At 45.1% G+C, this 25,041-nt stretch overlaps 1 protein-coding gene across 1 annotated transcript; it reads left to right on the forward strand.

Moving 5' to 3' along the window:
- The first annotated feature begins 785 nt into the window (after window positions 1–785).
- Window positions 786–2,255, forward strand: LOC140185944 (interferon-induced protein with tetratricopeptide repeats 5-like). The gene has a single exon (XM_072239741.1). It carries the CDS (start codon window positions 786–788, stop codon window positions 2,253–2,255), a length of 1,470 nt encoding a protein of 489 aa, XP_072095842.1.
- The last annotated feature ends 22,786 nt before the right edge of the window (window positions 2,256–25,041 follow it).

Raw genomic sequence — 25,041 nt, forward strand, 5'->3', positions numbered from 1 at the left:
AATACACCAGAGGAACATGCTACTCTAAACTGTCATAATTTCCAGCCCCTGGCAGCTTTCAGGACGGGATGGAGAGCTGTATCCATGCTGTGGCAAATTCATCTCCTTTGGGAGAAAGCAGGAAGTAGAGTTGATCTTAGAGTAGGTGCAAAGGTTGGCACATCATGATGGGCTGAAGGGCTGTAAGGTGCTGTGAAGATCTATGTTCTATGCTGGTCTATGTTCTTTCAGAAATATGCAGCAGGTTCAGGGGATGTTGCTCATGTAATTGCACTGTGAACTGGTCTGATAACTCGTAAATTGCCAGACTTCAGTGGAGTTCACAAAACAGCTTTATCTCACTAATGTTATTAATGTTCTCAATCCTCTAGACATTGACTCTGAGTATTGGTGGCTGTCTGGGGTAAAGCACCACTTCTCTGCCCCTCGATCTGGAGCTTTGTTCAGGCTGCTGGCAAAAAAACAAAAGTCTGCAATAGTGGGAGATCTCAACGTCTGGTAATAAAACCAAGTGCAACATCAGTGTAGCGACGCAACAGATCAGCTGCCTAGGCTGTTCAGGAGACACATTTCCATCTTCATCATATGAATCAATTCTTCATATTGGGTTACTGATCTGAAACATTAATAGATTCTCCTTCCTCAGATGCAGACTGACAGTCTGAGCATTTCCAGGTTTTCAATGCCATAATGATAGAAAAACTTCATCAAAAGGCAGCTTTCATACAGTTAGTAAATCTGCTCTTTATGGGATTGCAGGTCAGATCTGCATCAAGTGATTTGAGATGGAATTTATGATTATGATTTTTCTCTCTCGCAGCAACACACCGGGAGATTTATTGAAAGAGAAGCTGGATCAGCTGCAGTGTCACTTCACGTGGAGACCACAGAAGGAAACAATTGACTTGGACGATATGAGGTTCAGATTGCAATATTCTCTGACATGGCGTGTAAAATATAAAGCTGCATTGCACAACCAACTTGCTTTTGTAAACTGTCTGCAGGGTCATTTTGAAGAAGCCATTGAAAACTTAAAGGAAGCTGAAAAGATTCTGAGGGAGAACCACAAAGATGATTTTGAAAGAAAAAGCATCATCACTTATGGAAACTTTGCCTGGGTGCATTACCACATGGGACAACTGACCGAGGCCCGGTCCTATCTCGACAAGCTGGAGGTGATCTGTAAACCGCTCAGTGACGGCCCTCGCTATACAGCAATGATCCCTGAGGTGTACGGGGAGAAGGGATGGTCATTGTTGGGTTCTGGTGCTGAATTCTACGAGGAGTCAAAGGAATGCTTTGCAAAGGCTCTGGAGCAAGATGCTGACAACACCGAGTGGATAATGGGATATGCAAGGGCACTGTCTCGTCTGGAATCACTTTCTGGAACCCCAGAGAGTCGTGATCAGAGTCAGTCAGTGAAGCATTTCCGACGGGTACTGGAGCTTGATCCAGATGATGCTGTGGCCATGATGCTGTTGGCTCTAAAACTGCAGAGGCTAAGGCAAAATGTGGAAGCTTACAAATTGGTTGAAAAGGTATTGCAGAAGACCTCTGATCTTCCACATGTGCTTCGCTATGTTGGAAAATATTATAGACAAAGGGGATATGTGGTGAAAGCAATCAAGCTCTTGAAACAAGCATTAGAATTAACTCCACACTCTGGTTTCGTACACCACCAACTTGGATTGTGCTACAGAAGGAAGCTGAAATATACTCATAGCAGATCTCCTCGCAAACCTGAATTTCAGCAGAGAGCTGAGTTGATCAAACTATGCAAGTATCACTTTGAAAAGTCTTTTGAGCACCGTCAAAGGTCAGCTATTAAACCACAACTGGACTTTGCAGACATCTGCATAACAAGTGGGGAGTATTCCAGAGCAGAGGAGATTTACGGTAGATTGGTGGGGTTAGAGGACATTCGATCAGAGAATATACAGAACATATGTCTGGAAGCTGGGTTATTTGAATTAAACCAGAAAAAATCTGAAACAAATGCTGTTTCCCTCTTCCTGAAAGGAGCAAAAATTGAATGTAACTCAATAGAACGGGAAAAATGTTGCATCAATTTGGAAAGGTGGGCAGATAGGAAACTTATTATAAATGCACATGACAGCAAGGCTCTTGGTATTAAAGCATTTCTGTATCAGCTGGATGGGATCAGAGATAAAGCGACTGAATACTTTGAGAAGGCCTTGGAGTTTGATCCTGGCAATGAGGAATATGTGAGTGCTCTTTCTCAGTTACGTGTCTGAGCACCACTGGGATGTTTAAAAGATGTATTTCCATCTGATCTGAGGATAGGTTTGGTGGGGTGTCGCTGTACTAGTTATATCCTCTTAGCACCTTCTCTTACTCATTAGTGTTTGATTTGCAAAAATGGTCCCTTTGTAACTAGACCCAATTATTGTGTTTCTTTTAAAAATATTAATTCCTCAAGTACCCTGAGCAAACTGAATTTAGTTGTGCTTCTCTGGACTCTGGAAAGATGGAATTTGGGAAACTGCAGCAAGCGGATTTAAATGAAAAATCAAAAAATTTTCCACATTGGTTTGTTTGACCCATTAACCATTGAATGTACTTTACTTTTTAAATATATTGGGTTTGATTTTATCTTAAGGATCTTTGTAAAATATCCTCTCAGGATATGTTTGTTAATTAAAGCTTCAAAGCAGAAGCTGGTCTTGTCTTGACAAAATTGAAAGAATATGAGCAACAAATCCTGAACAGCATGATTCCAAGCAGCTGAGTGTCGTGTTGGTGTGTCTTGGAAGAGGGAATGACTGGAAAGTGACCGTGGAGGGGCTTCGGGGATCTTAGAGTTTTCATTCATAATAATTAACAACCAAGGACAATGTATCTGGAAAACTCCGAACAAGCTTGGGTGGCCTGACTGAGCAGATGCATGAACGTCAGTGAGTCAGACCCGCGGGTAGAATTTTAAAAGAAGACAGCTTTATGGAGCGGGTGTCAGAGTAGAGGAACCAGATTAGGAGGGCTTTGGCTCAATGGGCTTTCAGCAATAACGGGTCGAGGTGAGGTAAGTTACTTGTGAAGAATAGGAATAGGAAGTATGTCTGCGAGGCCAGTATTCTGTACTTGGTGTTGGATATTGGTTGTCCGGGAGACTCCCAGCCTCCCAGACGGCCACATCTGCACCAGGTACGTCGAACTGCAGCTCCTTAGGGACCAGATTAGGGAATTGGAGATGCTGCTCGATGATCTTCATCTGGTCAGGAAAAGCGAGGAGGTGAAATGTAGGAGCTATAGGCAAGTAGTCATTCCAGGGCCTCGGGAGGCTGATGTGGGTAATGGTCAGGAGAGCGAGGGGAAAGAGTCAGATACTAGAGAGTACCCCTGTGGCTGTCCCCCTTAACAATAAACATTCCTGCTTGAGTACTGTTGGGGGGGGGGGGGCAGGAAGGTGACCTACCTGGCGGAAGCAACAGTGGCCGTGCCTCTGGCACAGAGTCTGGCCCTTTGGCTCAAAAGGGTAGGGAAAGGAAAAGGATAGCAGCAGTGATAGGGAACTCTATAGTTAGGGGTCAGACAAGTGATTCTGTGGACGCAGGAAAGAAACACGGACGGTAGTTTGCCTCCCAGGTGCCACCATCCAGGATGTTTCTGACAGTATCTACAATATCCTGAAGTGGGAAGGTGAGCAGCCAGAGCCCATGGTACATACAGGTGCCAACGACATAGGTAGGAAAAGGGAGGAGGTCCTAAAAGCAGACTACAGGGACTTAGGAAAGATGCTGAGAAGCAAGACCACAAGGGTAGTAATCTCAGAATTATTACCTGTGCCATGCAACATTGAGTAGAGGAATAGAGTGCGGTGGAGGATAAATGCGTGGCTGAGGGATTGAAGCAGGGGGCAGGGATTCAGATTTGTTGATCATTGGGATCTCTTTTAGGGCAGGCATGACCTGTACAATAAGGATGCGTTGCACTTGAATCCGAGGGGGACCAATATCCTGGCAGGGAGGTTTGCTAAGGCTATTGGGGAGATTTTAAACTAGAACTGTTGGGGCTTGTAACCAGACTAAAGAGATAGAGGAAGAGGCAGTTGGCTCACAAATAGAGAAAGCTTGGACACTGCGAGAAGGAGGATAGGCAGGTGACAGAGAAGGGATATCTTCAGACTGATGGTTTGAGTTGTGTCTATTTAATGCAATGAGTATATTGAACAAAGTGGATGAGCTTAGAGAGTGGATCAACACTTGGAGCTAAGATGTTGTGGCCATTACAGAGACTTGGATGGCTCAGGGCCAGGAATGGTTACTTCGAGTGCAAGGCTTTAGATCTTTCAGAAAGGACAGGGAGGGAGGCAAAAGAGGTCGGACTGTGGCACTGTTAAGCAGAGATAATGTCACAGCTGCAGTAAAGGAAGAAGTCATGCAGGGATTGTCTACTGAGTCTCTGTGGGTGGAAGTTAGAAACAGGAAGGGGTCAATAGCTCTACTGGGTCTTTTTTATAGACCACCCAATAGTAACGGACATCAAGGAGCAGATAGGGAGCCAGATTCCGGAATGGTGCAATAATAACAGGGTGTCATGATAAGGGATTTTCATTTCCCCAATATTGATTGGCATCTCCCTAGAGCGAGGGGTTTAGATGGAGTGGAGTTTCTTATGTGTGTTCAGGAAGGTTTCATGACACAATATGTAGATTGTCTACAAGATGATTGTCTACACATTGTCTACAATATGTAGATTGTCTACAAGACGATTGTCTACACATTGTCTACAATATGTAGATTGTCTACAACCCTACAAGAGGAAAGGCTGTACTTGATCTAGTATTGGGAACTGAATCTTGTCAGGTGTCAGGTCTCTAGGTGGGAGAGCATTTTGGAGATAGTTATCAGAATTCTATCTCCTTTACCATAGCATTGGAGAGGGATAGGAGCAGAAAATTAGAAAAGCATTTAATTGGAGTAAGGGGAAATATGAAGATATCGGCAGGAACTTGGAAGTATTAATTGGAAACAGATGTTCTCAGGGAAATGTACAGTAGGAATGTGGCAAATGTTCAGGAGATATTTGCATGGAGTTCTGCATTGGTATGTTCCAATGAGACAGGGGAAGGATGGTAGGGTACAGGAACCATGGCGTACAAAGGATGTTGAAAATCTAGTCAAGAAGAAAAGAAAAGCAGGATTAAGGAAAACCCCAAGGCATCTACAAGTATGTGAAGATCAAGAGGATAAGATGTGAGAGAATAAGACCAATTGTGTGACAGTGAAAAAGTGAGACTGGAACCGAAGGAGGAAGCAGAGATACTTAATGAATACTTTGCTTCAGTATTCACTATGGAAAAGGACCTTGGCGATTGTAGGGATGACTTACAGCGGACTGAAAAGTTTGAGCATATAAACATCAAGAAAGAGAATTTGCTGGAGCTTTTGAAAAGCATCAAGTTGGATAAGTCACCGGGACCTGATGAGGTATACCTCAGGCTACTGTGGGAGGCGAGGGAGAAGTTTGCTGAGCCTGTGGCAATGACCTCTGGTTCATCAGTAGGGTCGGGAGAGGTTCCAGAGGATTGGAGGGTGACAGATGTTGTTCCCTTATTCAAGAGAGGCAGTAGAGATAGCCCAGGAAAGTATACACCAGTAAGTCTTACTTCAGTGATTGGTAAGTTGATAGAGGAGATCCTGAGATGCAGGATTTATGAACACTTGGAGAGGCATAATATGATTAGGAATAGTCAGCATGTCTTAGTCAAAGGCACGTCACTCCTTACAAGCCTGACTGAACTTTTTGAGGATGTGACTGAACACATTGATGATGGTAGAGCAGTAGATGCAGTGTATATGGATTTCAGCAAGCCATTTGAAAAAGTACCCCATGCAAGGCTTATTGAGAAAGTAGGGAGGCATGGGATCCAAGGGGACATTGCTGTTTGGATCCAGAACTGGCTTGCACACAGAAGACAAAGATTGGTTGTAGATATGTCATATTTTGCATGGAGGTTGGTGACTAGTGGTGTGCCTCAGGGATCTGGTCTGGGACCCCTTCTCTTTGTGATTTTTATAACTGACCTGGATGAGGAATTGGAGGGATGAGTTAGTAAAGTTACTGATGACAAATAAGTTGAGGGTGTTGTCGATAGTGTGAATGGCTGTCAGAGGTTACAGCAGGACATCGATAGGATGCAAAACTTGGCTGAGAAGCGTGAGGTGGTTCATTTTGGTAGGTCAACTATGATGGCAGAATATAGTATTAATGGTAAGACTCTTGGCATTGTGGAGGAGTAGAGGGATCTTAGAGTCTAAGTCCATAGGACACTGTTACGTACCCCGTAACTGGGTTGCCAAACCAGCAGAAATGGATCACTCAGTTGGAGTCTGGATTACTAGAACTAAGAAAGTTTTATTAAAGAAACAAGCAACACAGTAGTCGAAAGGATAATAAATGCAACAGTTCAGCAATGATAAACACACATGTGCACAGAATTAAGATAACAGGATCAATCAAGCTCTATCGTTGTCTAGGGGTAAATGACCAAATTTCAAAGTGACACAAAAGTTCAGTCCAATTTAGTTCAGTTCGCAGTACTCGTTGCAATGGCGATGGACAACGTCGAGGGGGAGGGAGAGAGAGAGAGAGAGAGAGAGAGAGAACGGGAACGACTGATCATTCAGAACGGCTTCCACTCACAGACCGGCGATATTGCTCACAAGCAGCTTCCGGGCGGGTCCTTTGTGATGTCACCTGAGGTCACCGACTGTGACCCCTCCTCCAGATGCGGTCGATCCTCTGCAGTGAACCCGGCACCCAAGCGAGGGTGGACACACACCGGGTTCCCGCTGATCGTACCTTTCCACCCTGTGCGTTTAAGGTCCGGTACTTCCCACCGACTCGTGAGAGGCGCACCGCTTCCAGGGTCTCGTTACCTCGGGTGTCGTGTGTGTCCTGCCTTAGCGAACCTGTCCCTTTTTATCCCCCTGCTAGGGTATCGCCTGTCCATCACTTCAAACAGTTCAGGGTTCAAAGGGGGGAGCCGCTCCAGACAGCTCTCTCTCCCGCCCCTTCATTACACATCTCCAGATCGCCTGTCCATCACTTCAAACAGTTCAGGATTCAAAGGGGGAGCCGCTCTGGACAGCTCTCTCTCCCGTCCCTTCATTACAAATCTCCAGATGCTGCTTCATTGTTCCTTATCTCTCCTTCCCCTGAGGACAGGTGGCAGACCAACTGCTGATGCCACTGATGCTAACCCAGGCCAGCAAACATCTGAATTTTATGTGTATTCTCATCACAACACTAAAGCTGCTGTGCAGGTTGACTGTATTTATTAAGAAGGCATACGGTGTATTGGCCTTCATCAACTGTGGGATTGAGTTTAAGAGCCAAGAGGGAATGTTACAGCTGTATAGGACCCCAGTCAGACCCCACTTGGAATACTGTGTTCAGTTCTGGTCACGTCACTATAGGAGGGATGTGGAAACTATAGCAGGGGTACAGAGGAGATTTGCAAGGATATTGCCTAGATTGGGGAGCATGCCTTATGAGAATAGGTTGAGTGATCTTGGTCTTTTCTCCTTGGAGTGACAGAGAAGGAGATGTGATCTGATGGAGGTGTATAAGATGATAAGAGGCACTGATCATGTGGATAGTCAGAGGCTTTTTCCCAGGGCTGAAATAGCTAACATGAGAGGGCACAGTTTTAAGGTGTTTGGAAGTACGTACAGAGGAAATATCAGGGTTAAGTTTTTTTTGCCAAGAGTGGTGAGTGTGTGGAATGGGCTGCCAGCGATAATGGTGGAGGCGGATATGATAGGGTCTTTTAAGAGACTCCTGGATAGGTACATGGAGCTTAGAAAAATAGAGAGCTATGGGTAACCCTAAGCAATCTTTAAAGTAAATAAATGTATGCCACAGCATTGTGGGCCGAAGGGCCTGTATTGTGCTGTAGGTTTTCTAAGTTTCTTTGTGCCACTGGACTCATAATGGAACAAGAAGATGGAAGGGTATCGTGCAAGGATGATGCCTTTGATCTGACCAACGGTGTTGGTATAGTGATAGCCAAAAGACATTCCTGTGATGTGCATGGGCTTGGCTGCTGATAAAGTGATAATTTTGTAAGTAGACTATGGAAATCAGATATAACTATGGATTAAATGAGCTATTGTCCCATAAAATTTGCAGGGGTGGGGAAGAATAAGAAGGGAGATGCAGAAAACAGAAAAGAGAGCGTGTGACCACCAGCTCAGGATCAATCATCTGAAATTTCAAAGAGAGAAAGTGTCATTGCCAATTAACTGGACACTTGTTCCTCAGTCACCATGGTAGCATGGTTCGCACAGCTGGGGCATCGGAGTTCAGAGTTTCATTCTGATGCTGTCTATAAGAAATTTTTCTGTTCCTCCTCGTGAATATGTGAGTTTCCTCCGGATGCTCATCTTTTCCTCCCACATACCAAAGTCAAACCTATTAGTAGGTTGATTTGTCATTGCAAACTGTCCTGATATTAGGCTAGGGTTATATAGGTGGGTTCTGGGTGGTGAGTCTCATTGGGCCAGTACAGGCTGTTCCATGCTGTATGTCTAAATAAAATAAATAAAATAAAATTACACTTCATCTACTTGTGCACAAGCAGAACAGCATGTCTCCTGTCACCACACAGTTCTGAAGTCGGAACAGAGAAACGTCATTTTTATACAGAATTGACTAGCAGGCACAGATGTTGACCATTCCCAGTGACGAAACATTTTAATTCCGATTCCCATTCCCATTGTGACATCTCAGTCCATGTTCTCCTCTTGAGGCCACCCTCAGGATGGAGGAGCAACACCTTACATTCCATCTGGGCAGCCTCCAACCTGATGGCATGAATATCAATCTCTGGAGAGAAAAAAATTCCCACCCCTTCCCTCTTCTTCTATTCCCCACGCTGGCCTCTTACCTCTTCTCACCTCTCTATCACTTCCCACTGGGTCCCCTCCTACTCCCTTTTCTCCTCTGGTCCACTCTCCGATCCGATCGGGTTCCTTTCTCTGTAGCCCTTTATTTTTCCTACCTTCCTGATTCACTGACCACCTTCTAACTGTTCCCCCTTCCCTACCCCCACCTGTTCTTAAATCTGGCATCTTTCCCCTTCCTTTCCAGACATGGAGAAGGGTGTAACACCTGTATAGCACTGGTCTTATCACATGTGACTAGTCACGACACTCCTTGAGAAAATCAAATTACACTCAGTGCCACTAGGTCATCAGAAGAGTCCAGGTATCGAAAGGAGGCAGTGAATAGAAACCACACACTTTTGGATAAAAATGTTTTGTTTCTAAGACAAAAACAATGCGCACAAAATATTTGCACGAGCAAGAACAATTCAAAATTTCAGTGTTTTGCTTAGGTTGCAAATCTTAGATGCCAAACCAAAACAAATTTCTTTTTAATTAAAATCAGTGAGATACATTAATTACTCCAATCTCTCTAAATAACTAGATCTAGTGTTATTCCATATTTACAGATTTACAGACTAAACTTTCCTTTTTACTTATCCCTGGTTAGTTTGAAAACCAAATATAATTCCTATTCTCAAGTATAGTTAATTCCAGTTTCAGTTCCAGGCAGTATATCTACAAGTTAAAATTCAAATTCTAAAATTACTTATGCACAGTTTAACTCCTTTCATGATATCACAACTTTTAAACAAAGTAAATCTCATTTAGTAACTTACAAAGTCTTTGCAAAAATAATCAGTTCTTGCAGAAAATCAAATTCTGATTCTTCGAATGAAAATAAACTTATACATCCAACCCTTCTCCCTAACATGTTCATTCATCTCACTTTGATTCACCTTCCAAAGTTATGCTTGAGACAATTTACAACAACCAAATAAACTATTAGTTGAAGGAAACTGGAGCACCCAACCACAATGCTGCAATGCTAGCCCTTAACACTCCTTGCAGGTAGGTAGGAAGTATGGGGACGTGGTAGATTTACACAGACCCAAGGGGACCAGGCTCAGTCAATGAGCTGAACTGGTCGACCTGTCTGAAGAACCACCTAACATCATGCCTATAGCACTAAAGTTGGCAAGGGTTCTGTATTTTGTCCATATTGACACTTGTCCATAAGAGACACAGGCGGCCGGGCCTCAAATCATTGGACCAAACCAATTTTTTAAAGAGACATGACCAGCAATTGAAAGCACTCAGTGTAACTGTCAGTCTCTCCACCCATAACACACCAGTCACTGCAGTTCTTCAACAAACCTTCAGAATCCCTCATCATAGAAGGTTGGAAATTTTGTGGGACAGTGTAATAATAATGGACAATTGCCTAAAATTTGAGTAAGACACAAAATGCTGCAGGAACTCAGCAGGCCAGGCAGCATCTGTGGAAAAAAATTACAGTTGTTGGCACGTGGCCAAGTGGTTAAGGCGTTGGACTAGTGACCTGAAGTTCGCGAGTTCGAGCCTCAGCTGAGATAGCGTGCTGTGTCCTTGAGCAATGCACTTAACCACACATTGTTCCTGCAGGTTTATAGCCCAGAGGTGGCGGTTGGTGTAGTATGGGCAAGACAAGACAAGACAGTCGACATTTTGGGCTGAGTCCATTCAGGAAGATTGGATAAAAAAAATGAGGAATAGATTTAAAATGTTGGGGGAGGGAAGTGAGAAGCAAAAGGTGATAGGTGAAACGGGAATGTGAAGGGGTGAAGTGAAGAGCTGGGAAGTTGATTGGTGAAAGAGATACTGGGCTGGAGATTGTGGAATCTGATATGTGAGGTTAGAAGGCCACAGAAGAATGTAAAGGGGAGAGGAGTATCAGAGGGAGGTGATGGGCTGGCAAGAAGATACGATGAGAGAAGGAAAAAGGGGTGTGACCGGTGACGGAGAGGCTGGTGGGCGTTGGGGGAGGGGAGGCATTACCAGAAGTTCGAGAAATCGATGTTCATGCCATCCGGTTGGAGGCTACGCAGACGGAATATAAGGTGTTGTTCCTCCAACAATAGTGTGGCCTCATTGCGACAGAAGGCGAAGCCATTGATTGACAAATCGGAATGGGAATGGGAAGTGGAATTAAAATGGGTGGCTGCTGGGAGATTCCGCTTCTGGCAGACGAAACGTAGGTCCTTGGCAAAAAGGTCTCCCAATCTACATCGGGCCTCACCGATATGCAGGACATCACTTTGGGACCACTGGGCACAGTATATGACCCCTATAGACTCAGGGGTGAAGTTTCGCTTCACCTGGAAGGACTGTTTGGGGAGCTGAATGGTAGTGAGGGAGGAAACATAGGGGCATGTGCAGCACTTGTTCTGCTTGCAAGGATAAATACCAGAAGGGAGATCAGTGGGGAGGGATGAACGAACAAGGAGTCGTGTAGGGTGTGATCCCTGTGGAAAGTAGAAAGTGGGGGTGAGGGAAAAATTTGCTTGGTGGTGGGATCCCATAGGAGATGGTGGAAATCCCGTAGAATTACGTGCTGGATGTGGAGGCTGGTCAGACGGTAGGTGAGGACAAGAAGAATCCTATCCCTGGTTGGGTGGCAGGAGGATGGGGTAAGAGCAGAGATGCGTGAAATGGAAGAGATGAGGTTGAGGGCAGCATTGATAGTGGAGGAAGGGAAACCCCTTTCTTTGAAAAAGGAACACACCTCCTTCATTCTAGAATGAAAAGTCTCAGCCTGAGAGCAGATGCAGTGGAGACGGAGGAACTGAGTGAAGGGATGGCGTTTTTACAAGTAATAGGGTGGGAAGAGTTGTAGTCCAGGTAGCTGTGAGAGTTCATAGACATCAGTAGATAAGCTGTCTCCAGAGACAGAGACGGTGAGATTGAGAAAGGGAAAGGAGGTATCAGATTTATAACAGACATCAGTAGATTAGCTGTCTCAAATCTGGATGGTTTGACCCTACATTATGGAAAGCATGATCCAATTTCTAAGTAAACTAGAAAAAATTCTTGTAATCAAAGGATAGGACATAAAGTACAATAAGGCCATTTGGCCCGTTGAGCCTGCATCACTATTCGATCATGGCTGATTCATTATCAATCTCAACCCCATTCTCCTGCCTTCTGCCCACAACAGTTGACACCTTTACCAATTAAGTACCTATTAACTTCAGCTTTCTATATACACAATGACATGGCCTCCATGGCCATCTGTGATGCAGCCTGTCAGAATGCTCTCTATGGTACACCTATAGAAGTTTTGACTGTATTTGTTGACATGCTGAATCTCTCAAACTCTTAATAAAGTATAGCTGCTGTCTTGTCTTCTTTATAACTGCATCGATATGTTGGGACCAGCTTAGGTCCTCAGACATCTTGACACCCAGGAACTTGAAACTGCTCACTCTCTGCACTTCGGATCCCTCTATGAGGATTGGAATGTGTTCCTTCGTCTCATTCTTCCTGAAGTCCATAATCAGCTCTTTCGTCTCACTGATGTTGAGTGCAAGGTTGTTGCTATGACACCACTCCACTAGCTGGCATATCTCCTCCATCTGAGATTCTACCAACAATGCTTGTATCATCAGCAAATTTATAGATGATATTTGAGCTATGCTTAGCCACACAGTCATGGGTATAGAGAGAATAGAGCAGTGGGCTAAGCACACACACCTGAGGTGCACCAGTGTTGATCATTAGTGAGGAAGAGATATTCTCACCAATCTGCACAGATTGTCGTCTTCCGGTTAGGAAGCTGAGGATCCATTTGCAGAGGAAAGTAAGAGCGGGAAAAGGGAAAGGGAAGTGGAGAAGGAGGTGTCGGGGGAGCGTTGGGGGCATTACCAGAAATTTGAGAATTTGATGTTCACGTCATCAGATTGGAGGCTACCCAAACCAAATATCAGGTGACCTTATCACGACAGTGGAGAAGGCAACGGATGACCATATGGGAAGTGGAACTGAAGTGGCTGGCCACTGGGAGATCCTGCTTGTTCTGGCAGACAGAGCGTAGGTGCTTCGCGAAACCGTCCCCCAATCTATGTCGGGACTCACTGATGTACAGGAGGCTGCACTCGGAGCACCGAACACAGTAAATGACCTCAGCAGACTCTCAGGTGAAGTGTCAGCTTACCTGGAAGGACTGTTTAGGGCCCTGAATGGTAGTGAGTGAGGAGGTGTACAGGCAGGTGTAGCACTTGTTCCGCTTGCAAGGATAAGTTCCAGAAGGGAGATCAGTGGGGTGGGACGAATAGACAAGGGAGTAGCATAGGGAAGAATCCCTAGGCAAAACAGAAGGTGGGGAGAGGGAAAGATGTGCTAGCTGGCGGGAACCATTGGAGGTGGCGAAAGTTTCGAAGAGTTATGTGCTGGGACACGAAGGCTGGTGGGCTGGTAGGTGAGGACAAGAGGAGCCCTATCTCTGGTAGGGTGGCGGGACAATGGGGTAAGAGCAGACGTGCTGCATGACCTCACAAACAAGTCTCTGGATCCGGACAGTTCTGCATCAGCACACACTGTAGTCTCTGGTCCCCAAAGGCAACAAAATTCAACTGCACTGTGCCATTATGCGTGCATACAGTGGAATGTTATGAGTAGAATTATTTGGGAACAAATATGATTTATTCCGGGTTAAATCTATTTCATCTCATAACCTTGAAAAATATTGTGCTATGCAATGGAATTTCTTGGTATATGAACGATAGAGGCAAGCCATTTTTTTTCAGAACTGCTGTTTGTCACACATTAACTACATTCTTGAGATCACTGTAGTCCTTACTGCACTGTGTTAAGATACTGTGGAGTGCCTCTGCCACCTCACTACACTGTCCTCTAGGGTGATGGAGTGTGTGCGGTTTAATGTAGTACAATCTTGTTTACCCAGTTCAGATTTCAACTTGAAGACCTGCAAGGCTGTATCCAAGAAACCAGGGGTCCTTGCTGGCTCTGAGAACATCACTGATACCAATATCTCTGTCTTCCTTCCACAGAACTCTGGGAAGCAGAAAAGCAGGGAAGCACAAGTAGTTAAAACACAGTCTGAGATGACTGCCAGGTATGAAGAGTGAGCAGTAAAAGATCAGCCTACCAGGTCTGGTCTGATGGGCGAAGTTGTTTATTACTGTTGCTATCCCAGCCGTCCTTTGTTATTGGATACTGAGAGCTCTGCATCAGCCTCCATTGTTGTTTCAGTGGCATCATTTCTTGGAAAAAGCTGGTTTTCTTTCTAGGATACGTTTCTATTCACCATCAGGAAATTGCTGTCAATCTGTTAGAGCAGGAAATCAGAACACAGGACACACTTCTCCATCGACTCAACATTAAAAGTCCATCTGAAGCTGTGAAAGAAATTCAAAGAACATTATTTGAAATGAACATAATGAGTTACAGAACACTGTAAATTCTCCTGTATTGAAATTTTATTTCTTAACCATTGCATGGAAGCTTGATTACGGAAGTTTGCCGAATGCATTGCTGTTACTGTATTTGGTGCACAGTGCTGGTATTGTGCATTCATAGACACATCATTAAAGGCAGATCAGGCTGCTTGTGTCGAAAGTAAAGCAGAGTTATTATTTCAGACCAATAAGCTTTCATTGCAAGAAATTATCTCCCAGTTAAACAGATTACAGCCCAGTCACCTGTTTCAGACAGATAAACATACCAGTACTTTCTGTTGTTATTTAGACATCTAGTATCTGCAAAACTTTCTGAAGCATTTTGGATGCTTAGTGGTGAGAGTAAGACGTCAGACAATCTCAGTGTCACTCAGACAAAAACAGGCCTCTGGCCCATCATTGAGTTGCTGCCATGTGATTGGCCGATCAGATATTTGCATTAACGAGCAGGTGTACAGGTGTACATAATAAAGTGTACAACTGGATGTATAGGGTAATAACGTAAACATAAAATACAAGTAACTTCCATTTGGGCTCTGTATATGTACAAGTTGAAATTTATTCATGTGTTGTTTAACGTTAGGACGATACAATAACTCTCAGCTTTGTCACAAGTAATGATGTGAAGAAAAATATTCACATGTGAAGTGATGAATTTCATGAATTTTCTTCACTAACACATCACAAAAAGAGATTTGTTGAAAGAGAAGCTTGATCAGCTTCAGTGTCACTTCACATGGGGCCCTCAGAAGGAAAACATTGACTTGGAAGATGTGATGTACAGATTGCAAGATGCTATAAATCTTGGTGTGAAATATCATGCACATGTCACAACCAACTTGCTTTCATAAATTGTCTGCAGGGAAACAATAAAGAAGCCATTCAGAACTTAAATGAAACCCTCACCATACCACATTTCGCCGGAAAGCAAAGTTGTTCGATCAATGCAAGTATCACTTTGGAAAGGCATTTGAGCACCGTCCGATATCAGCTATTAAACCACAACTGGCTTTTGTAGTTATATGTGTAAGAAATGGAGAATATTCCAAAGCAAAGGAGATCTACAGTAATCTTCTGAAATCTTCAGTAATCTTCCGTTAAATGTAATGTGATCTGTGTGACGAAGACCCATCACTGACTACGCACGGCACATGGCGCACTCGGTAAAACACTCATCCCCAGCAGTAATAGTGACTGGGTCTGAAACAGAGCTGCTGCATGGAGCTGTCTCATCTGGAGGCAGCAGCTACCTGCACAGGTGTGCTGATGGTGGAGGATACCATCTTTAATTGGATAATTGAGTTAATTAGCTTTTGGTTGGTCTAGGGGGAGGGGCTTAGCAGTTATAAGCCTCAAGTTACCAAGGCTTTGGGGTTAGTTTTCTTTGGTGTTTAGTCTGAGGGTGGCTATATATATATAGTTCTTTCTCTGTGTTTGTCTTGTTTTGAGGTAAATAAAAGTGCTTCAATTTATTTTTGCCACTCAAGCCATCTGGTTATTTTTCTTAAACAATTGACCCACAGTTTTTTTTTGACAATCTGTTTCCAGACTTTCAGACACCTGGAAAAGGCAACTGTGACCATTCAGCATAAGGAGTTTGGATCTGATCCCAGGTTTGTGATGTGGGAACTTTAGCTTGATCCTGGGATCAGAGACCACTGGAGTGGGATGAGCCCACAGAATATGAGCGCTCAGTTTGACATCCCAGAATCTGATAATAACTTGAAACAAATCCTGTGGTGTTACGGCATTTAAGACTAGGGAGCTGATTGGGAGTGAGGAAAGCGAGAATTACATGAAGGGGTGTGTCCGCCGAACAGATGACATGATTTCTGTGTTCTCCAGTGGGGAACTGATTTTTCCCAGTCATTTGACTGATATAATAAAATTTACGGCTGTCGCTGAGGGGTATAGTGAGCTGAGCCGATAAGACCGTAAGACCATAAAATGTAGGAACAGAATTAGGCCGTTTGACCCATCGAGTCTGCTCTGTCATTCAATTATGATTGATCCTTTTTCCCCTCCTCATTGCCATTCCCCGAGCTTACTCCTGTAACCTTTGATGCTGTGGTAAGATGAAGCATGAGAGTAAACTGGTGGGAGACATATAACTGATAGCAAATATGGAGAAGTGATAAAAGATAGTGAAACACCCTGCTTTCCTTGGCTGCATAAGTCTTGGGAAGACAATCTCCGGTCCCGCCCAACTCGTGAGATTCAGAAGGTTTATCCCACCCCAAACCCCAGTTTGTGTGGATCCTGTGTAATTTGCTACTCTGTTACAAATTGGTGCCATGAATTTATAGACAATACATTGCATATGACTGAAGGAATTATATTTATGAATCTTAACCTGACTAAAGGGTTAGGAAAGAATAACAGAAAGAAAAGTGCCCATTCTTATTAAGCAGTCAAATGTGTACATGTTGGAGCTCATCTTGAACTGCTCTGTTGCGAACACGCGCTGGGCCTTCGGTCAGTGTGAAAGCCCTCACCACCCTCCAGACGTCGATCGCTATCTATCTCGAGCAAACGAGCCTACCACTGGATCGTATGCTATGTCCGGACTCCGAGCATCTTCTCTCTCCATCACCCACCGGCGCTACATAGGCCAGCCTATCTGCGGGTCTCCTGACTCTGAGAGGCCTCCTTATCCCATCATCTACGTCTTCAGTTTCAGACACTCCTTGGGATACTTCTCAGGCAGAACCAACTGGGAACGCCAAGGCCAGTCCAGAGCCAATGTGACCTGGTATAGGATCTGGTTCATCAACTGCAGTGTGGGCCATTCCCTCAGTAGTAGAGACACTGCAGGGTGTTTCATCTTTTTTGTTTGGCTCATGTCCCCTCTTGCAGTCACTGACCAAACAGTACCAATACAAGGGTCATCTCGCTGACCAGCTGCCACTTCCCCAGGGCTCAATTCTGACAACTGCTTCGTCTTCAGAGCAGTCAGGTTCCAGTAAGCTTGTGGAATGGCACCATCAGAACCTCCCAAATGACCTACCGCTCGATTCTGCCCTTGCCTTTCCTATGCCTTCCCCGTGATGGAAAACTGGCACATGGCTTTCACTCCAATGCCAGGAAGCATTCCCACTCTCCGTCCCTGTCCAGTCCGTCATGCGCTCATTGGGACAACGCTTCACCTCACTGTTTCTACTTCCCAGTCGGTACTTCAGGATGAAATCATAGGCAGACAACACCGCCAACCACCAATGGCCTGTGGCATCAATTTCGTCAAGGTCAGGATATAAGTTAATGGGCTGCTGTCCAGCCTTACCTCAAATAGGCACTATATAAATATTCACTTAACTTATGCACCACTGCCCATTTCAATGCCAGGAACTCCAACTTGTCGATGGGATCGTTTTTCTCTGAGGGTGACAGACTCTGGCTGACAAATGCAACAGGTCGCAACCCTGTGCCCTGATCCAGATACAGGACACTGCCTAAGCACTCTCTGCTGGCATCTGTATGCGAAAGCTTACACAGGCGCTTTTTTCAGCAGATCCTTCAGCAACTGAAAGGCATCTTCATATTTCTCATCCCATCTTACCTGAAAAGTCTCTGAAGGGCTAAAGTAATCTTTACCATCCACTCCTTTCTTCCTCCCTTCCTTCCCCAGTGGAGGGTAATGGCACAGAAGCTGATTTAAAGGGTGACTCACTTTGGAGTAGTCTATCACGAACCTCCGATAGTACCCACAGAAGCCACGGAACGAACACAAGGCACTAACAGTCTGGGGCTTTAGCCATGTGGACACCGCCTCTACATTAGCTGGATCAGTAGCTATGCCATTCTGTGCCCAACATATAGTTGACAGAGTTCTTGCAGAACTGGCACTTGTCCAGGGAAATCTTTAACCCTTCAGATTTCAAGCGGCCCAGCACTTTCAGTAGCCTTGCCTCATGTTCCTCCAAGGTGGACCCAAACACTATGAGGTCATCCAGATACACCAATACCTCAGGCAATTTCGTATCCCCAACTGTTTTCACCATGACACACTGGAAAGTCCCAGGGGCTCCAGCTATGACCTGGGGCATCCTTTCACAATGGAAGAATGGCAGTGGACATATAAATGCCGTCTTCTCTTTGTCAGCCACACTCATGGGGATCTGATAATACCCACTCCTCATGTCCAGTACACTCAACCACTTCATATCATTCAGTAAGGCCTGCTCATCCTTGATTCTCAGGTCTATATACTGGTTGAGGACAGTACCCCTGTTCAGAGTCCGATAGTCCACACACATCTGTACCTTACCATTCTTTTTCCTGGCCAGCACTATTGGCGATGCGTAAGGGCTTCTGGACTCAGTGATAATCCCAGCTTTCTTCAACTTCTGCAGATGCTGCCAACGTCCTTCACCTCTGCATGGGGCCAGTCGCCGTGATCTTTCTCAGAATGGGGTGTCCTCAGTCACCTGGATGCTGTGGCGAGCGCTCTTGGAAAAACCCATATCAGACTCGTCAGTAAAAAGACATCTTCCAGCTTCAACATTTTCTCTATCAAACTCTTCTTCCAAACTCCAGGTACTGCGGAATTCCCAAATCCGAATGACTCGGCAGTCAACTTTCCTCTTTCTGGAAAGCGTTTCTCCCCGGCTTGTGTCACAAGGACTCTGGACATTACCATCACTGGGAAGAGGTGCGCCACTGGCATCCCCCGCCTGTGGATGACCTCTCGCTCCAAGGTGTTCCTGACACTCACTGTCATCCTGTTCACCTGTACAACTGAGAGCTTCTGCAATTCGGGCCTCACCAGTACCTCAGCAGGTAAGCCTGGCTCCGCTTCGTGGTTTTCTGGAGCTTCCACCAAAAGAACCTCAGCCTCAGGCATTCCGGGAAATTCGGGGCTTCCCATCGCTCTCGCTACTTTCCCAGGTGAACCACGCAGTCCCTCGTTCACGCACATCATCCATCCCAGTGCGGCCACGCACTTCCTCAAAAGCAGCTCGAAACACGGGGTGAATGGACAATGTTGTCAGAAAGCTTTCTCCAACTTTCTCCTTGCAGGCTCCCAGAAGCTTCCTCACAATAGGAATATTCATCCCCACAAGCACTGAAGCTTCGTCCTTCTCGACTGGGTCCAGACAAACCAACAAGAACCCAAGGACCTCAGCAACTCCCACATCTGACCCTGAAAACTCCGGCTTCAATGACAAGTAAATATCGTACAGATAGTCATCCGTACTAAGACCCCAGATCTCTAGCGCACTGAGTGGCGTCAATGGTAAATGTGTCAAAAACCGGTTGTAAAATGAACGGAACAGCGGAGTAACTGAGAGACAGTGTCAAGTTATGGCTCGAGTATAAATACCCTCAATCTTTAGCGATACGCTGGAGCTTGGCCCCACAAAGCTTTCAGAAATAGGGCGTTTTTCTTTAGGGTGCTCCTTGATGTTTTGCTGGGAATGTGTTCTCCCTGAAATGCCAGGCCATTCCCTCACTGGCTCTCTCTCGTAGGAACCTGGGGGTCTCACTCTTTGAGGGTTTTCCGGTAGTTCACACTCCCTCCTGACGCGTCCCTTTTCACCACAGTTATAACAGACAATACCGGTCACTTCCCTTCTCGCGGGACCCAATTCACTTGCACCCCTCTGTCCCCTCAGGGTGTCCAACTCCCCGTCGGCTTTATTGTGCGGAGTGACCGCACCTGCCGATAAAAACCGGGACATCTCGGTTCTAAACTCTGCCACGAGCTCCTTTACCACTCCCCAGGGTGGGTTATTAGTGGTCACCTCAGCCAACTGTACCTGTTGACAGAGGCCTCCCGCACCTCCATCGCATTCTCCTCCTCCCTTACCTCTCTGATCAGCTGGGCAAATCAGGGTGGGGAGTGCGCGCGTCTTACGAGACATTTGGAGATGCCAAGCGATCAGGTCTGGTGCCTGGGTGCAATCTTAACGGATTCACCGCAGCCATTTGAAAGGACACCCCCTCCCTACACCGCAAGCAACTCAGCTGCCTCTCTAGCCGGAAAATGTAGGCAGAAAGTTTCCCTACTTCTCCTCAAACATGTTCTGAAATCCTGTCGTGAGCTCCGTTGAGCTTCTTGTTACGCCAAGCACATTTTCTAGCGCTTGCAGGTAGCCAGCAGAGATAACAAAGGGGGTATTGTCTTTGCAGATCTCACTACGTTAGCAGCCAAACCCTTCAAACTTTCAACTAATCGCTGTCTTTTTATGGTATCGGATCGCTTCCACACATCCAGCATCTGAGAGGTCTGGTTTGCCCAGGTCTCATACTCTTCTTTGCCCTCGGGGGTGGCCTTCACCCCTCAGAACATTCTCAGCTTTCGATAGCTAGGTCCCTCAGCCTGTGCACTGGGGCATTTGCTCGCCAGGGAGGTAAGGGCTGATAGTAATTCAGAATTCTCACTCCTCGCTGGGGGACTCGTTAGACATCTCAAATCAGAACACTCCTTCCCCTCGCTCTGCAGGAAGGAGAGCAACCTGTCTTTGACGTCCCCCCCCCCCCCCGCCCCCCGCTCCGGGAGACCCAGCTTGTGATTCGGTACGCTCACCTACATTCCCCTCATTCTGGAAAGTATGGACAGCCCACGATCACCCCCTCTCCCGGGACCCAAAAAGTACCAGGCGGTTCAACTGTCGTTATGTCAGTGCTAGTCTGAACTAGAACAAAATCTTTGCCCACAATTTTATCAAACCTCCGCTCAATCCCTGTAGCATCCATAACCACGTATCGTAATCACCTTACCGGACAATAGTTTTACCCAGACATAAACACACAACCCACCAGATCAACGCTCAGGGCAATTACAAATCATCCAACGAACTCGATCCTGGACGCGCCCCCACAATGAAACACACTGGTTTCCTTGGCTGCGTAAGTCGAGGGTGGAACCTCAATTCCACCAAACTCCTGAGGTTGAGACGGCTCATTGCACCCTAAACCGCGGTTTGTGTGGACGCTGTGTAATTTGCTACCTGTTACAAATTAGTGCCACGAAATAACAGAAAGTACACTGCATACCATTAAAAAAATTATACTTATGAATCTTAACTTAACTCAAGTGATTGTAAGGATGACTTACAGCAGATTGACATATAGACATTAAGAAAGAGAATGTGCTGGCGCTTTAGGAAAGTATCAAGTTAGACCAGTCGAGATATACCCCAGTCTACTATGGGAGGCGAGGGAGGAGACTGCTGAGCCTCCGAGGATGATCCTTGCATCATCAATGAGAACGGGAGAGGTTCTGGAGGATTGGAGGGTTGCAGATATTGTTCCCTTATTCAAGAAAGGGAGTAGCGATAGCCCAGGAAACTATAGACCAGTGAGACTTACTTCAGTGGTTGGAAAGTTGTTGGAAAAGATCATGAGAGGCACAATTTAAGAACATTTGAAGAGGCATAACATGATGAGGAATAGTCAGCATGGCTTTGTCAAGAGCAGGTCGTGCCTTACGTGCCTGAATGGATATTTTGAGGATGTGACTAAACACATTGATGAAGGTAGAGCAGTAGATGTAGTTTATATGGATTTCAGCAAGGCATTTGATAAGGTACCCAATGCAAGACTTATTAAGTAAGTAAGGACGTGTGGGATCCAAGGGAACCTTGCTTAGTGGATCCAGAATTGGCTTGCTCCCAGAAGGCAAAGCGTGGTTGTAGACGGGTCATATTCTGCATGGATGTCAGTCACCAGTGGTGTGCCTCAGGGATCTGTTCTGGGACCTCTTCTCTTAGTCATCTTGATAAATAACCTGGATGAGGATGTGAAGGGTTGGGTTAGTAAATTTGCTGATGACACAAAGGTTGAGGGTGTTGTGGATAGTGTGGAGGGCTGTCAGAGGTTACAGTGGGACATTGATAGGATGCAAAACTGGGCTGAGAAGTGGCAGATGGAGTTCAACCAGATAAATGTGGGGTGGTTCATTTTGATAGGTCAAATATGATGGCAGAATATAGTATTAATGGTAAGACTCTTGGCAGTGTGGAGAATCAGAGGGATCTTGGGGTATGAGCCCATAGGACACTCAAAGCTGCTGCGCAGGCTGACTTTGTGGTTAAGAAAGCATACTTTGTATTAGCCTTCATCAACCGTGGGATTAGGTTTAAGAGCTGAGAGGTAATATTATAGCTGTATAGGACCCTGGACAGACCCCACTTGGAGTAGTGTGCTCAGTTCTGGTCACCTCACTACAGGAAGGATGTGGAAATTATAGAAACTGTGCAGAGGAAATTTACAAAGATGTTGCCTGGATTGGGGAGCATTTCCTATGAGAATAGATTGAGTGAACTCGGTCTTTTCTCCTTGGAGAGATGCAGGACGAGAGGTGACCTGATGGAGAGGAATAAGATGATGAGAGGCGTTGATCATGTCAATAATCAGAGACTTTCTCCCAGGGCAGAAATGGCTGACACGAGAGGGCAAGATATCCTGAAGTGGGAGGGTGAGGAGCCAGAGGTCGTGGTACGTATAGGTACCAATGACATAGGAAGGAAAAGGGAAGAGGTCCTGAAAGGAGAATATAGGGAGTTAGGAAGGGAGTTGAGAAGAAGGACCGCAAAGGTAGTAATCTCGGGATTACTGCCTGTGCCTCACGACAGTGAGAGTAGGAATGGAATGAGGTGGAGAATAAATGCGTGGCTGAGGGATTGGAGCAGGGGGCAGAGATTCAAGCTTCTGGATCATTGGGACCTCTTTTGGTGCAGGTGTGACCTGTACAAAAAGGACGGGTTGCACTTGAATCCTATGGGGACCAATATCCTGGCGGGGAGATCTGCGAAGGCTACTGGGGAGACTTTAAACTAGAATGTTTGGGGTGTGTGAATCAAATTGAAGAGACTCGGAGAGAGGTGGTTAGTTCACAAATAGAGAAAGCTACTAGACAGTGTGTGAGGGAGGATAGGCAGGAGACAGAGAACGGGAGCACTCAGACTGAAGATGCAGGGGAGAAGGATGAAAAAGATAACAAAGTTGCTTGCACCATTAGGGATAGACAGAGAGTAAGAGGTGAAGAGTTTCTTAAATGCATCTATTTTAATGCTAGGAGCATTAAGAAAGGTGAATGAGCTTAGGCCATGGATTGATACCTGGAAATATGATGTTGTAGCTATTAGTGAAACATGGTTGCAGGAGGGGTGAGATTGGCAACTAAATATTCCCGGATTTTGTTGTTTCAGGTGTGACAGAATCGGAGGAGCAAGAGGGGGAGATGTTGCATTGCTTGTCAGAGAATATATTACAGCGGTACTTTAGCAGGATAGATTAGAGGACTTATCTAGGGAGGCTATTTGGGTGGAATTGAGAAATGGGAAAGGTGTAGTAATACTTCTAGGGGTGTATTATAGACCACCTAATGGGGAGTGAGAATTGGAGGAGCAAATTTGTAAGGAGATAGCAGATATTTGTAGTAACCACAGGGTTGTGATTGTGGGAAATTTTAATTTTCCACACATGGACTGGGAAACCCATTCTGTAAAAGGGCTGGATGGTTTGGAGTTTGTAAAATATGTGCAGGATAGTTTTTTGCAGCAGTACATAGAGGTACCAACTAGAGAAGGGGCAGTGTTGGATCATCTGTTAGGGAATGAGATTGGTCAGGTGACGGAGGTATGTGTTGGGGAGCACTTCGGGTCCAGTGATCACAATCCCATTAGTTTCAATATAAATATGGAGAAGGATAGGACTGGACCCAGGGTTGAGATTTTTGATTGGAGAAAGGTTAACTTTGAAGAGATGTGAAAGGATTTAGGAGTGGATTGGGACAATTTGTTTTATGGGAAGGATGTAATAGAGAAATGGAGGTCATTTAAAGGTGATATTTTGTGTGCGCAGAATCTTTATGTTCCTGTTAGCTTGAAAGGAAAGGTTAAAAGTTTGAGAGAGCCATAGTTTTCAAAGGATATTGGAAACTTAGTTTGGAAAAAGAGAGAGATCTACAAAAAATATAGGCAGCCTGGAGTAAATGAGGTGCTCGAGGAATATAAAGAATGTAAAGAGAATCTTAACAAAGAGATTAGAAAAGCTAAAAGAAGATATGAGGTTGCTTTGGCAAGTAAGGTGAAAATAAATCCAAAGGGTTTTTTATAGTTACATTAATAGCAAAAGGATAGTGAGGGATAAAATTGATCCCTCAGAGGATCAGACTGAACGGCTATGTGCAGAGCCACAAGTGATGGGGGAGATTTTGAACAATTTCTTTTCTTCGGTATTCACTAAGGAGAAGGATATTGAATTGTGTAAGGTAAGGGAAACAAGTAGGGTAGTTATGGAAACTATGATGATTAAAGAAGAGGAAATACTGCTGCTTTTAAGGAATATAAAAGTGGATAAGTCTCCGGGTCCTGACAGGATATTCCCTTGGACCTTGAGGGAAGTTAGTGAAGAAATAGCAGGGGCTCTGACAGAAATATTTCAAATGTCTTTAGAAACGGGGATGGTGCCAGAGGAGCCGGAGGATTGGCATATTGCTCACATGGTTCTATTGTTTAAAAAGGGTTATAAGAGTAAACCTAGCAATTATCGGCCGGTACGTTTGACGTCAGTGGTGGTTAAATTAATGGAAAGTATTCTTGGAGATGGTATATATAATTATCTGGATAGACAGTGGCTGATTAGGAACAGTCAACATGGATTTGTATGTGGAAGGTCATGTTTGACAAATCTTATTGAATTTTTTGAAGAGGTTACTAAGAAAGTTGACGAGGGTAAATGGTGGATGTTGCCTATATGGACTTCAGTAAGGCCTTTTACAAGGTTCAACA

This window comes from Mobula birostris, chromosome 21 (genome assembly GCF_030028105.1).
Source record: "Mobula birostris isolate sMobBir1 chromosome 21, sMobBir1.hap1, whole genome shotgun sequence".
In the NCBI taxonomy this organism is placed as follows: Eukaryota; Metazoa; Chordata; class Chondrichthyes; order Myliobatiformes; family Myliobatidae; genus Mobula; species Mobula birostris.